Below are 13,771 nucleotides of genomic sequence, written 5' to 3'. Positions count from 1 at the left end.
AATCCAAAAATGGGCAGAAGACCTAAATAGACATTTCTCCAAAGAAGATATACAGATTGCCAACAAACACATGAAAGAATGCTCAACATCATTAGACAAATGCAAATCAAAACTACAATGCAATATTATCTCACCAGTCAGAATGGCCATCATCAAAAAATCTACAAACAATAAATGCTGAAGAGGGTGTGGAGAAAAGGGAAACCTCTTGCACTGTTGGTGGGAATGTAAATTGATACAGCCACTATGGAGAACAGTATGGAGGTTCTTTAAAAAACTAAAAATACAACTATCATACGACCCAGCAATCCCACTGCTGGGCATATACCCTGAGAAAACCATAATTCAAAAAGAGTCATGTACCACAATGTTCATTGCAGCTCTACTTAACAGTAGCCAGGACATGGAAGCATTCTTAGTGTCCATCAACAGATGAATGAATAAAGAAGATGTGGCACATATATACAATGGAATATTGCTCAGCCATAAAAAGAAACGAAATTGAGTTATTTGTAGTCAGGTGGGTGGACCTAGAGTCTGTCATACAGAGTGAAGTAAGTCAGAAAGAGAAAAACAAATACCGTATGCTAACACACATATATGGTGTTAAAAAAAAAAAAGTTCTGAAGAAGCTAGGGGCAAGATGGGAATAAAGACACAGACCTACTAGAGAATGGACTTGAGGTTATGGGAAGGGGGTAGGGTAACCTGGGACAAAGTGAGAGAATGGCATGGACATATATACACTACCAAATGTAAAAAAGATAGCTCGTGGGAGGCAGCCGCATAGCACAGGGAGATCAGCTGGGTGCTTTGTGACCACCTAGAGGGGTAGGATAGGGAGGGTGTGAGGGATACGCAAGAGGGAGGCGATATGGGGATATGTGTATATGTATAGCTGATTCGCTTTGTTGTAAAGCAGAAACTAACACACCATTGTAAAGCAATTATACTCCAATAAAAACGTTAAAAAAAACAAGAATAATTTACCATGGCTGCTGGGCAATATAACCGGTGTTCCCATAATTCTGCCTTCATATTTCATTTCCCTGATACTGTTCTGCTATGCCTTGGAATTATGAGGGAAGAAGAATTAGATGCTGATCTTCTGGTAGCTGATAGCTAGCTTCTGTTCGCTATTTGTTAGTAACTGTCCACAGTACATCTTTCCCTCCGAACTCTCTGCTTGAGTGATTCAACATGTAAGACTAGAATGGCCAGCTAATGAACATGGGGAAGTGGATCCCAGGAAGACCTGAAGCCATGGGAAAAAAATGTGGGATCTCATTTGCAAGGAGAAAGGATGGATAAAAATTCTAAATAAAATAAGAATAGAGTAAAAGTTTTTTAAGGAATAATTATGTATCAGAAACCAGAAGCCAACTTTATATTAACTTGAATAGAGAAGTAATAAGATTATTACCATTGCACTCATTAATATGGTTGGGTGCTTGCTGTCATTACTATTATTTAACTGTGTTTGGAGGTCCACTAATTCAGTTAGAAAGAAAATAAGTTGTTTAAATACTACACTGTTTTCCAACTGGAAGGGAAGAGACCAAATAATTGTCATTTGTAAATTATATGGTTGTTTGCCTAGAAAAGCCGTAGAGAAGAGGCAAAAAATATTTCAGCTAATAAGAGAATTGAGTAAGGTGGCTGGAGTTAAGGTACATTACAAAAATTAGTAGGTTTTCTCTAGTAGCAATAGCTACCACTTGGAAATGGAAGATGGGATAGGAGGACCTGTTTACAATAACAGAACACTTTAAAATACCTAGAACATACCCACATGAAGAAAAATATAAAATTGCTAAAGGACGCAAAATGTGGCCTTAAAAATTGAGCCTATGCTGCTGTCTGTATTGTATTTGGGGTATCTGGTTGCAGTGCCCCCTACATACCTGACCCCAGGGAATCGCGGAAGCGGGGCGGACCCAGATGGTAAGGGTCGTGCAGGGTATGGAGGGGTGGAGCGTATGATCAGGCCACCCAAGACAGCTGTTGTCTTGCTCTCTGTACATCCCCTGCTTGACCAGTGCCTGCTTCACCTACACCCACTCACATGACTAACCTTCCTGCACACTTGCCCCAGGCCCCAGCTGGTGATTATTCTCATCAATGGGGGCAGTGAGGGATGTCCCCCTCAGCTAGTTTCTGCTGGCTTCCCTGGTAACTAATGAGCCAGCCTGAGGTAATTCTCCCTATAACTAGCAAATCTCCCCTTCCACCGGGAGGGAAACCCGCTGCCATGTCCTGCCTGCTGTCCGCCACACATGGTGCGGTGTCACTCCGGGACATTGCTTCAGGTGTGTACGATCCCCCATCCATTAAACCATTGATGTCTCTGTACCTGAAAAAATAAAATAAATAAGGAAGCCTAGGTGAGAAGACTTTAATATCCTAAAAATGCCTTTCTTTAAAAAGTTGATATATAATACAATTCCAGTCATAACCTTAAATTTGTTTGGAGCCTGGAAAAATGATTCTAAAGTTTGCAAAGTAAAAATTGCGAAAAATATTTAAGAAAATTATGAGTGAGGATTTACCTTACTGTTTGTTAAAACTTACTGTAAAGGTGTTGTAGTAATCACAGTATGATAGCACAGGTATAGACGTAGGCAAATAGAACAGAATAGAGACTAGAAAAAGATATAAGAAAATATGGACTCTTTTAATGATAAAAGAGTCCATAAATTTGGGGGGAAATGGTAAATAACTCAGTAAACACATAGGTATAACTAGGAACCTGTTTGGTAGAAGAGAAATTGAATTAGATCCCTAACTCACATCTTGTACATGAACAATTATAGGTGGATTAAATATCTAAATGTAAAAAATAAACATAGGGCTTCCCTGGTGGCGCAGTGGTTGAGAATCCGCCTGCTGATGCGGGGGAATGCGGGTTCATGCCCTGGTCCGGGAAGAACCCACATGCCGCGGAGCGGCTGAGCCCGTGAGCCATGGCCGCTGAGCCTGCGCGTCCAGAGCCTGTGTTCCGCAATGGGAGAGGCCACAACAGTGAGAGGCCCGCATACCGCAAATAAATAAATAAATAAAATAAACATAAAATTAATAGAAGAAAAGACAAGAGAGATCTTAATTAAGAATGAAACCTCAAAAGCAATAAAGGCGGGGTGGGAAACAGGATTTATATTATAAAAATTTAAAACATTCATCCTGCAGAAAATAAACTAAGGGAAAATATTTGTACACATAAGGGGAAAAGGTTAATATCCCTGTACTATAAGAATTCCTACAAACAATAAGAAAAAGACAACTCTTTTTTTATATGGGTAGAGGATGTAATCATTCAATTTATTGAAAAGAAAATGTAAATGACCAGTAAAACATACGAATGACTGGCGAACAATTTAGGGAAAGTTGAAACAAAATCCACTCTTGCCCATGCGTGTGTGTTAGTCTCTAGCTGTCTCTGTTAACAGTTTGGTTATTTATTTATTTTCTCCATTATTTGTTCAACACATATTTGCACCTAGTATGGTGGTGCCTGCTCTCCTCTATGCGTCATTTTTCACTTTTAAAACAGCTCTGATAAACATACTTATTCATATCCTGTAAACTCACGCAACAGTTTCTCTAGGTCAAGAGTCAGCAGTCTTTTTCTTAAAGGGCTGTATGGTAAATATTTTAGACTTTTTGGCCATATGGTCTCTGTCATAACTACTCAGCTCTGCCTTTGTAGCAAGAAGGCAACCATAGATGACAATATATAAGCAGATGGGCATGGCTGTGTTTCAGTAAAACTTAATTCATAAATACAGATGGCTAGCAAGCCCTAATTTGCTGACCTCTGCTCTAGGGTATATACCTAAAAACGTAATTGCTGGTCATAAGGTATGAGTGTTTTAAATAGTGTGTGCCAAATTGCACTCAAAATGATTTTATCAGTTTACATTTCTCCTAGTTGTATGTGAGAATTCCCATTTCTTTCACCTGATTTTTTTCAGCAATTGTGAGTCACATTTTATAATTAACAATCAATGGGCATTTGAAACATTATCTTGTCATTTAGTTTGTACTTCCATGAGTACTACTGAAGCTGATTATCTTTTCATGTATTTATTAGATTTTCGTTTTGTTGTTTTTCCATATCCTTTGCCCATTTTCTATTGTGTTAAATGTCTTATTCTTATGTATTTGAGAGATATTTTAATATCCTCTAGATACCAATCTGTTATACATAATGTATATCACAACCCCTCCCTGCCAAATATGTTACCTACTTTAGCTTCATGATAACAAAAATTAGTTTTTGTTATAAAGCTAAATTAATTGTATTGCCATATTTGTGCTTTCTTTGACCTATTTATGCATCTTTTCCTATCCTTAAAGATACCCTCGTATTTTTTTCTAATAGTTTTAATGTTTTATTTTTATAATTAGGTCTTTAATTCATCTCAAATTTGCTATTATATATGTTTTGGAGGTAGGAATCTAATTATATATGTATACACACACACATAGCTTTTATATCAATGTATATATAATTATTTAATATATATTGATGCAATATAATTTCTATTATTGAATAAATATATGCTATTAATTATATAATATATAATTAATTATGTATACACATACATATACATAACACAGACACACACAGATCGATGCATATTTATGTTGTTAACTAAATTTCCCATTATCACTTACTGGATGTGCCACTGTTTCCCCACGGATTGGTAATGCTGTCTGTGGCATCTGAGAAGTTTGTATTTGCTGGATATTTGTAGACTCTATTCTATTAGTCTGTTTTAGCTTCTCTCTCCCTGCGCTGATAACCACATTTGTTTTATTTGCTATAGCTTTATTAATCTTGGTACCTAGTAGGGTGAGTCCTTATTTTTGTTTGTAAAAGTGTGTTTATATTCTGTTTTGTTACTCATCTAATTCAAGGAAAAGCCTTATGGGCTTTTGATTAGAATTACATTGAATTTATAATTAATTTGAGGAGAATTTATATCTTTACAATATAAAGATTGGTTCTTGGTTGAAAGGGTGACTCTGGAGCCAGTCCTCCTGGGTTCTAATTCCCTACCTGTCACTTAGCAGCACTGTGATCTTGGGTAAACTCTCTGTCTCAGTTTTCCCACTGGTAAAATACAAATAATGATTCCCTGTAAAATGTGAGGATTAAATGAGTTAATATATGTAAAACACTTGGAATCCAGCAAACAGAAAACACTCAGTAAATATTAGGTATTGTTATTAATTTTTTATCTCTCCATTCATTTAGGTCTTATTTTATGTCCTTCAAAAAAGTTTTGTAATATTCTTCATAAAACTCTTACACATCTTTTTTTTTTACGTTTATTCCTAGATATCTTGCAGTTTTTGTTGTGTGGTGAATAGGATTTTCTTTAATTACATTACTAAATTTGATTTGTTATGTGTCTAGCAGTCTTCCTGAACTCTTTTAGTAGATTGTCTCAGTAGTTTAAGATTTTCTTGGATTTTCCATTTAAACTGTTATTTTGTTTGCAAGTAATGACAATTTTGTCTTTTCCAGTCCTTTTTTTCTCTTTGTATTAAATAAGAAATCTAATACATCTTTGAATAAAAAGCAGTGATAATTGGTCTTCTTCATCTTCTCTTGGCTCTAAAAGGAATCCTTCTGAAATTTCACCATTAAGTATGTTGTTTACTCAAGGTTTTTGATACCATTTATCAAGTTAAGGAATTTACCTTCTATTCCTAATTTGTTGAGAGTTGTCCTGAATTCATATTGAACTGTATTACTATATGAGTTTTTAAAATCAGTTTTGCAAAAGTCATACCATCTCCATATGCCTGAACAAGTAAGCTTTTTTTTGTTAAACATAATTTCATAAATATTCAAGATTGTCATATAGAGAATGGAAAGAAATACTACTGGCTTCTTCCATTTTCATGTTGAGTAACAGAAGCACAGAGGTTGTTGTGTCAGAAATCATCAAGGTGTGCAGACTTGACTTCAGGATTTAGTGACCTAATAGCAACACAGAAATGTAGTTCTGTGGAGAGGAGTATTAGATATGATTTCCTTTTTTCCTCTGAATATTAAAATTGTGACTTAGGACTTTATTGGTGAAGGGGAGCTAGTTACATAGAGAGAGGAGAACAATAAAATATTACAAAGCCACTAATTTTATGTAGTTTCATTGCTTATGTAATGCCAGTAAGTATTTACCATCTGATGTGGAGGTGATCACTCATCTTTGCAGTCTCTTTAGAAAGCTACCAAAAGCACAGGTATTTCTTCTTCAGCATGTTTTCATGATGAAAATTGGATGTGGTAAAATTTTTTAAGTAAAGAATATTATTTACCTTAGCAAAGAAGGGAGGGAGGGAGGAAGGAAGGATTCTTTTTTGGTGAGCACAACTTTTTTGAGCTTTTCTGTGTTTATCATAACATTGGAAAATAGCAACAATAGTCATTTTTACTATGGCAATAAAATCGTAAGGACATTGTATTTAAGCAAAATTAGATATGCTCAAAGGGTAAGTTTTGTATGTAAGTTTTATAACTATATATACTTAAAGCTATTTGTTACAGTACTTTTATTATTTATCTATTGAGGTATACATGCTCAGAAATCTTTTATTGATGGGTGCATAATCATAAAAGTTTGGAAATGACTCCATCTAGCTTCTAACACTTTTTTTCCCCATTGAAACAATTACTCTTATAATACAATTTTTTTATACCAATATTAGGATGTTAACTATAGAATTATTACAGAAGATGTTACAACATTGGCAGTACTTGTTTTTTGTTTGTTTGTTTTTGTTTTTGTTTTTGTTTTGCGGTACGTGGGCATCTCACTCTCGTGGCCTCTCCCGTTGCGGAGCGCAGGCTCAGCGGCCATGGCTCACGGGCCCAGCCGCTCCGCGGCATGTGGGATCCTTCCGGACTGGGGCACGAACCCGTGTCGCCTGCATCGGCAGGCAGACTCTCAACCACTGCGCCACCAGGGAAGCCCGCAGTACTTGTTTTTAAAACATATACTTGAAAACACTTTTCCCACATTTTTTCAGTTCCACATTGTTTGATCTGTAGTTACTGCTTTGTGTTCACTTGAAGGTCTCAGGATATGGGCAGAGCAGTAGCTCTTACCATCATTGTGATCTTAGTGTTGGGAATAACAATAATGTTTAGCTGCAGTAGGTATTTGGGAAAGCTAAATCTGAAAGGTACCAGTGACTTGTAATAAAAATAACTTTGGGGAAGATTATTCTTACTGTTTAAAGCCTGATGTTTATTAAAACAAATCAGTTGCTCTTTCCCTTTACAGGTATACCATGCTTTGTATAAATCCATTATACTGTACTGACATCTGGATTAATATAGAAGATTAAATTCAGATGTTTTCTCTTTGTTGAAGTAGTTTTTGAGACTAGCTTTTAAATAGCAATTTCTCACTATATGCATCATACAATTTGATATATGACTTGTATTTTTACAGTTTTCCTAAGTAGATCTAGAGATCTGTTGTATAAAGTTAGATTTATTAAAAAATTGAACTGATCCTAATATGTCATCAGTGTATGAATATATATACATATCTAATTCTTATATAAGAGTGATTTGGTATAACCCTAAGCTGTTAAATGGTAACCATAGTACTGTTATTTAAACTAATGTTTTTAATAAAAATAGATCTAATTTGGTTACTTATTTTATTTTAGCGAAGAATAACCAGAATTCAACAAATAGAGAAGGACATACTTCGTATACGACAGCTTTTACAGTCCCAAGCAACAGAAGCAGAGGTTAGTAAATTGTCTCTTTTGTTTGCAGACATAAATATAGGTAGTTATTCTAAGAAGAGGAATTAGGTATAATTAGCATGGCATCATTGAAATAGGTGTTCTTCTAAAGAATTGAGATACTTAATAAGTTTTTTCATTAAATTAAGTAGATTTCAAAAACCTTTACTACTTTGGTTTCTTCATAACTTTAAGGCAGTTAAAATTTATAGAGTCATGAATACAGATACCTTACTTCAGTTATCTGTTTTCATATAATCAGATAACTAACTTAATTTGGCTACTAACAATTTGTAAATAAACTATCTCTTTGTATGTAATCCATAGTAAAAATTGATCATACACATATATCTATGCTTACTCTACAAACTCCATTAAAATGACAGTAAAAGGATAAAATGAAAAATCATAAATACCAGGGGAGGTGACATCAATAAAATTTGGGGAGCTGGAAAGCAGATAAACAAATTACTCTTCTAGCTTATGGTAGAGAGTTGACCCCTGAGTCAGCAGTAGGAAGTCAGGAAGCAACCCATTTTACACTGTGGAGTCCTACAAGGTTCCAGAATTGGTTACATCTGGATGTGCTACCTCTGGATGTGGGGATTAAGAAAGAGATTAAAAGCAAGAGGATGACTGAAAGTTTAAGAAGCCGGTGGAGCCTCCAGAACCTCTCTTCAACTCTGCATGGCTAAGTGACTGCTACTTTCCAGTCTCAGCAAAAGCTGAGAGATTTATTCTGGAAAAGGTAACACAAAGGGTCTTTGGATAAGGGTAATCCTAGTATAGTTGAAGTTGGGAGGGAGGTATCATACTGAAAACCTGAAATAAGTGAAAATTTCCTTACTGAATGCTGAAACCCTCGTTGGCATCCAGGTTTATAATACAGGCAAGTTTCTAGAAGCAACTTCTCTAAGAAATGTGACTAACCCAGGAAGAGAGACCTAAAGGTACTGACACTGGAGGATTCCTCAATAAAACATCCCAGCTAGACCACCCTACTGGATGGCTACAGCTGACAGACTCCATCCTTTAGGCATAGAGCTTCATAGGCAGTCCATTCCTAAATATGGCTAGACAGCTAAAGACCACCAGACATTTTAAGAAAGTTTCTAATAAAAAAGATTTAATGGAAATAAAGACTATGCAAGAAGAAGAAAACTTAAGAAAAATAGAACTAACATTAATATTCTCAAGATAAAAGATAATGCATCCATAAAGTGAGAAAATTATGGTATACAAAAGGAACATTCAGAGAATTTAAAAAAGAGTTCTTGGAATTAAAATTGTAATAGTAGAAATGAAAAACTCAACAGAAAGGTTAAAAGATAAATTTCTCAGAAAATAGCACAAAGGAATAATGCAATGGAAAATAGAAAAGATAAGAAAGTCAGAGAATCATTCTAGGAGGGTTCAATATCCAAATAAAAAGGGGGTTCCAGAAAGAGAATGGAGCAACTAGAGGAAGGAAATCATAAAAATAAATTAAAATTCCCCAGAACTGAAGGGCATAGTTTTCCAAATAAAATGGTCTCTCCAGTATCCAGTGCCACAGATGAAAATCCCACACTGGCACATCATGATGAAATTTCATCTCACTGGGAATAAAGATAAAATCTTAAAACCTTGTAGAGAAGGAGAAGAAAACAAATTTCACACAAAGAAACAGAAATACAAATGTCGTTAGGTATATAAACAGCACACTAGAAGCTGGGAAGTAGAGTAGCAATTTCTTAAAACTTCTGAAAGATTATTTTCATCTATGTTCCCAAACCAGTTCTCTGACTCCACTAGTTGTCCTACAGTGCAAATCAGTTCTGACACTACCCAGACTTAGTGTAGACCCTACATTTAAGGGTAAAGTCATTCACAAGACTGCCCTCACTTCAGGTACCAGGCAAGTTTCAGGTGTCCCAAACCATCTGCACTCTGCCCAGCTTGTTATAAATTCTACCCAAGTGGGTGTATTACACTACAGTTCAATTCTGACATTAACTACTTGGAGGGAGCCTAGACCTTACAGGTTAAGGGCAGAGCCCTTCACAAGACTACTCCCATTTCAGATGCCAAGCCTCCCATGCTTCTGCAAATTTGGGGTATCCTACAACAACCTTAGGTTTGATAATTCACTTCAGTGACTCAGAACTCAGTAAAAGTACTACACTTATGATTACAGTTTTATTATGCAGGATGCAGATCAGGAACAGCCGAGTGAGACACATACGGCAGGACCTAGAGAAGGTGAGGGTGGAGGATGCAGAGCTTCCATGATCTCTCACGGAATCTGGACACATCACTCTCCCAGGACATCTTTGTGTGCACCAAGCAGGAAGCTGCACTGAGCTTCAGTGTCCAGAGTTTTATTGGGGTTTCATTATGTAGGCATGCTTGATTAAACAAGTGGCTACATGATTGAACTCAGTTTCCAGCACCGTTCCCATCCCTGGAGGTCAGTCTTGACTAGTTCAACCCTCTAGTCACATGGTTGGCCTTTCAGGTGACCAGCACCCATCCTGAAGCTATCTAGGGATCCCCCATGGGTCACCTCATCTGCATGGCAAACTCAAGAAATTCCAAGGGTTTTTGAAACTCTGTGCAAAGAACAAAGGGACAAAGACCAGATATATATATTTTTTATTATACCACACGAGCCTATAAATTTATCTCTAGTCAACTGCCTATTAAATTTGAGAGTAGAATGCATTTTCAGATAGTCAAAGTATCAAAAATATGTATTTCTCTATACTGTTTTCTGGAAGCTATTAGCAGATATAGTTAAAATGAGAAGGTAAAGCAAGAAAAATGCAGATTTGGGATCCAAGACATAAAGAATAGAATACAAGAGAAAGACATGAAGAACTCCCCAGAATGAAGATGAAGGGAGATTCTGAGACTAATGATAGAGAAAGTAACGAGTCCCTATTGGCACAATTGAGAAGATTCTGGGAGAGATAAGTCTAAGAAGATGAAATCAGTAGACTAATTAATGTTTTTGAATTTATTGAAAGGAAAAGAAATTTACACAGTAGGAGAGAAACTGAGGGTGTCATAAGTACACAGAACACCAAATAAACAAAACAAAAAAAAGGTAATCTTACTCCAAGGACAACAAGAAGTTGTAAAGGAAAGAATCATAGCGTACCACCTGTCACTCATGACTATAATTTAATAGTCAAAATAATGCAAATAGTGAACAATTTATCTAACCATAAAATATAAATTGGACAAATAGAGGAACAGGATGAGTATGGTGTGTTAAGGGTGGAATATTGATAAAAGAGAAATCAGTCCTCATCTTACATACTAGGAAATCAATAAATGAGGCAGTAAACTAAGAAAAGCAGAACCTAGCAACACAAGCAGGTTATTTAGAGATAGAGAAGTGAGTTCCAAAAAAAGTAAAAATCCTCTGAAGGAGATGAAAATGTTTGCCTTAAGATAACAGGAAATGGGACAGAGCAAGCAAGTGTGAAAGACCACTGTTCATTGTCACAAGGCTTTAGAACTAATGATTATTTCAACTGTGTGTAACTGTGATAAAACATTTAAAAGAGCCAAGGCCATCATTTAGAAGATATTTATACTGATCTTCCTCTATAATCTGGATTGGCTTAATAATTATACCTTGGTAATGATGATTAGTAAAGAACTTAAGAGGAGCTTAGAGAAAGCAAAAACTTTGGTAGCAGTATATCCTAGGAAAAGTCATGTTTAATATACTATCAGTGAGTAACAAGACCAAGCAGTGGAAGTAAGAGGAAGGTACTATCTCAGTGGAACACAAATACTGTATATTTATACACGGTAGAAACTGAATGTTACTGAGGCTTGTGCGTATTTGTCAGCTCTGCAGCTGAAATTTGGGTTTGATCACCATATAGAAGGATGGGGGTGAAAAAGACCATCCCCTCACCTATCTGTTTATAGCCAGCGAATTTGGGCACTTCTCACCTTGTTTATAGGTAAATAATAAGAAAACCTACATGGGACTTAAGTGAACTATTGCAGAATAAGTTTCAGAGAAGCATGTGGGAGGCTTAGAGAAAATAAATTTTCAGGAAATTATTTGCTTCTTTAGTCAACTGCAGGAAGACCTGTCTCTGTGCAACAGGAGCAAAACAAAAGCTGAATAAAAATCCACGATGAACAATAAACAGCAGAATTGTTGCTAGGAGAAATTGGCTCAGTATTTGGGGACAGATTTGAGACACATCAATGGAAAGTTTCTAATGTGCAGCCAGATTCAGACTCACATTCCAGATCATGAAAAAAGAAGAGCCTGCAAAGAGTGAAACATCAGCATAGTGCTGTTTTCTAAATATAATTCCTAAAAACACAAGCATTTATTGATATTTTTAAATGTTTATGATATACAAAATAGTATGTACACTTTGATCCCATTTTTTAAAAGATATACACAAACATAGTGTATCAGAAATAATATGAAAAGGCAGATAACCATTCTTAATACCTCCTCGTTTTTCTGGTTTGGCCAGTTGTTTTGTAATTTTTTTATACTAACTATATACAGTTTTTATAATGAGAGAAAACTTTTGATTTTTTTTTTTTTTTTTTTTTTTTTTTTTTTTTTTTGCGGTCGGGGGCCTCCTCCTGTTGTGGCCTCTCCTGTTGCGGGGCACAAGGCTCCGGACGCACAGCCATGGCTCACGGGCCCAGCCGCTCCACGGCATGTGGGATCTTCCCGGACCGGGGCACGCACCCGTATCCCCTGCATCGGCAGGCGGACTCTCAACCACTGCGCCACCAGGGAAGCCCGAAATCTTTTGTATACAAAACAAATTTGTCATGTCCTGTCATGGCCAGCACATATTTTCCACCCGTGGAAAATTTGATCAAATAATGAACAGTTCTGTTTTCAGCCAAAAACAGTGCAGGCCCATTTATACGCAGAGAAGACAATTGTTTCTAATGTTAAAAGTACAATTTTTGAAAGTGTAGAGTCCTTTTTAAGACTATTTTCATCCATGCTTGTCTTTTTAAATATCTTTGGATTCAGAACTTAGGATTCAGTACATCTAAATTTGAAATATGTAGACACATGTATTTGCTAAATAGGCAGTTTAAGTACAGTGTAATAATCATATTGCTAAAAGTAGTTTAACCTGGCCTAAGTCAATATAAACGAAATATTTGTAATATAAAGAATAAGTGTCCTTTTTGCAATGTTGACTCTTAAGGACTTTTTTAAAAAAACCCAAAAAACCAGTATCTCTTTGCTTCTTTTTCAGTGTCATTGGCATCACTGTATGTGGCATTCTGGTTATTATGACCCCTTTTGGCTTTCCAGTGTAATTTATCTGTGTTTTGGTGGTTTTTGTTTGTTTGTTTTTTAATACAGCAGGTTCTTATTAGTCATCAATTTATACACATCATTGTATACATATCAATCCCAATCGCCCAATTCATCACACCCCCACCCCCACCCCCCACCGCTTTCAACCCTTGGTGTCCATACGTTTGTCCTCTACATCTCTGTCTCTATTTCTGCCCTGCAAACCGGTTCATCTGTACCATTTTTCTAGGTTCCACATATATGCATTAATATATGATATTTGTTATTTTCTTTCTGACTGACTTTACTCTGTATGACAGTCTCTAGATCCATCCACATCTCTACAAATGACCCAATTTTGTTCCTTTTTATTGCTGAGTAATACTCCATTGTATATACGTACCACATCTTCTTTATCCATTCGTCTGTCGATGGGCATTTAGGTTGCTTCCATGACCTGGCTATTGTAAATAGTGCTGCAGTGAACATTGGGGTGCATGTCTCTTTTTGAATTATGGTTTTCTCTGGGGATATGCCCAGTAGTGGAATTGCTGGATCATATGGTAATTCTCTTTTTACTTTTTAAGGAACCTCCATACTGTTCTCCATAGTGGCTGTATCAATTTACATTCCCACCAACAGTACAAGAGGGTTCCCTTTTCTCCACACCCTCTCCAGCACTTGTTGTTTGTAGATTTTCTGATG

At 36.3% G+C, this 13,771-nt stretch overlaps 1 protein-coding gene across 11 annotated transcripts in view; it reads left to right on the top strand.

The window, feature by feature from the left end:
- The window catches only part of APC (APC regulator of WNT signaling pathway), a 150,857-nt gene that overhangs the window by 80,829 nt on the left and 56,257 nt on the right, over window positions 1–13,771 (top strand). For all 11 annotated transcript variants that reach the window (XM_024123881.3, XM_024123865.3, XM_024123873.3 and 8 more), the window contains one exon: window positions 7,693–7,776. In XM_024123881.3, coding sequence (XP_023979649.1) covers window positions 7,693–7,776 — 84 coding nt within the window. The remainder of the gene's footprint in view (window positions 1–7,692; window positions 7,777–13,771) is intronic.

The sequence above is a fragment of the Physeter macrocephalus genome, chromosome 8, assembly GCF_002837175.3.
Source record: "Physeter macrocephalus isolate SW-GA chromosome 8, ASM283717v5, whole genome shotgun sequence".
Lineage (NCBI taxonomy): Eukaryota > Metazoa > Chordata > Mammalia > Artiodactyla > Physeteridae > Physeter > Physeter macrocephalus.
This window is presented reverse-complemented; position numbering and strand designations above follow the sequence as displayed.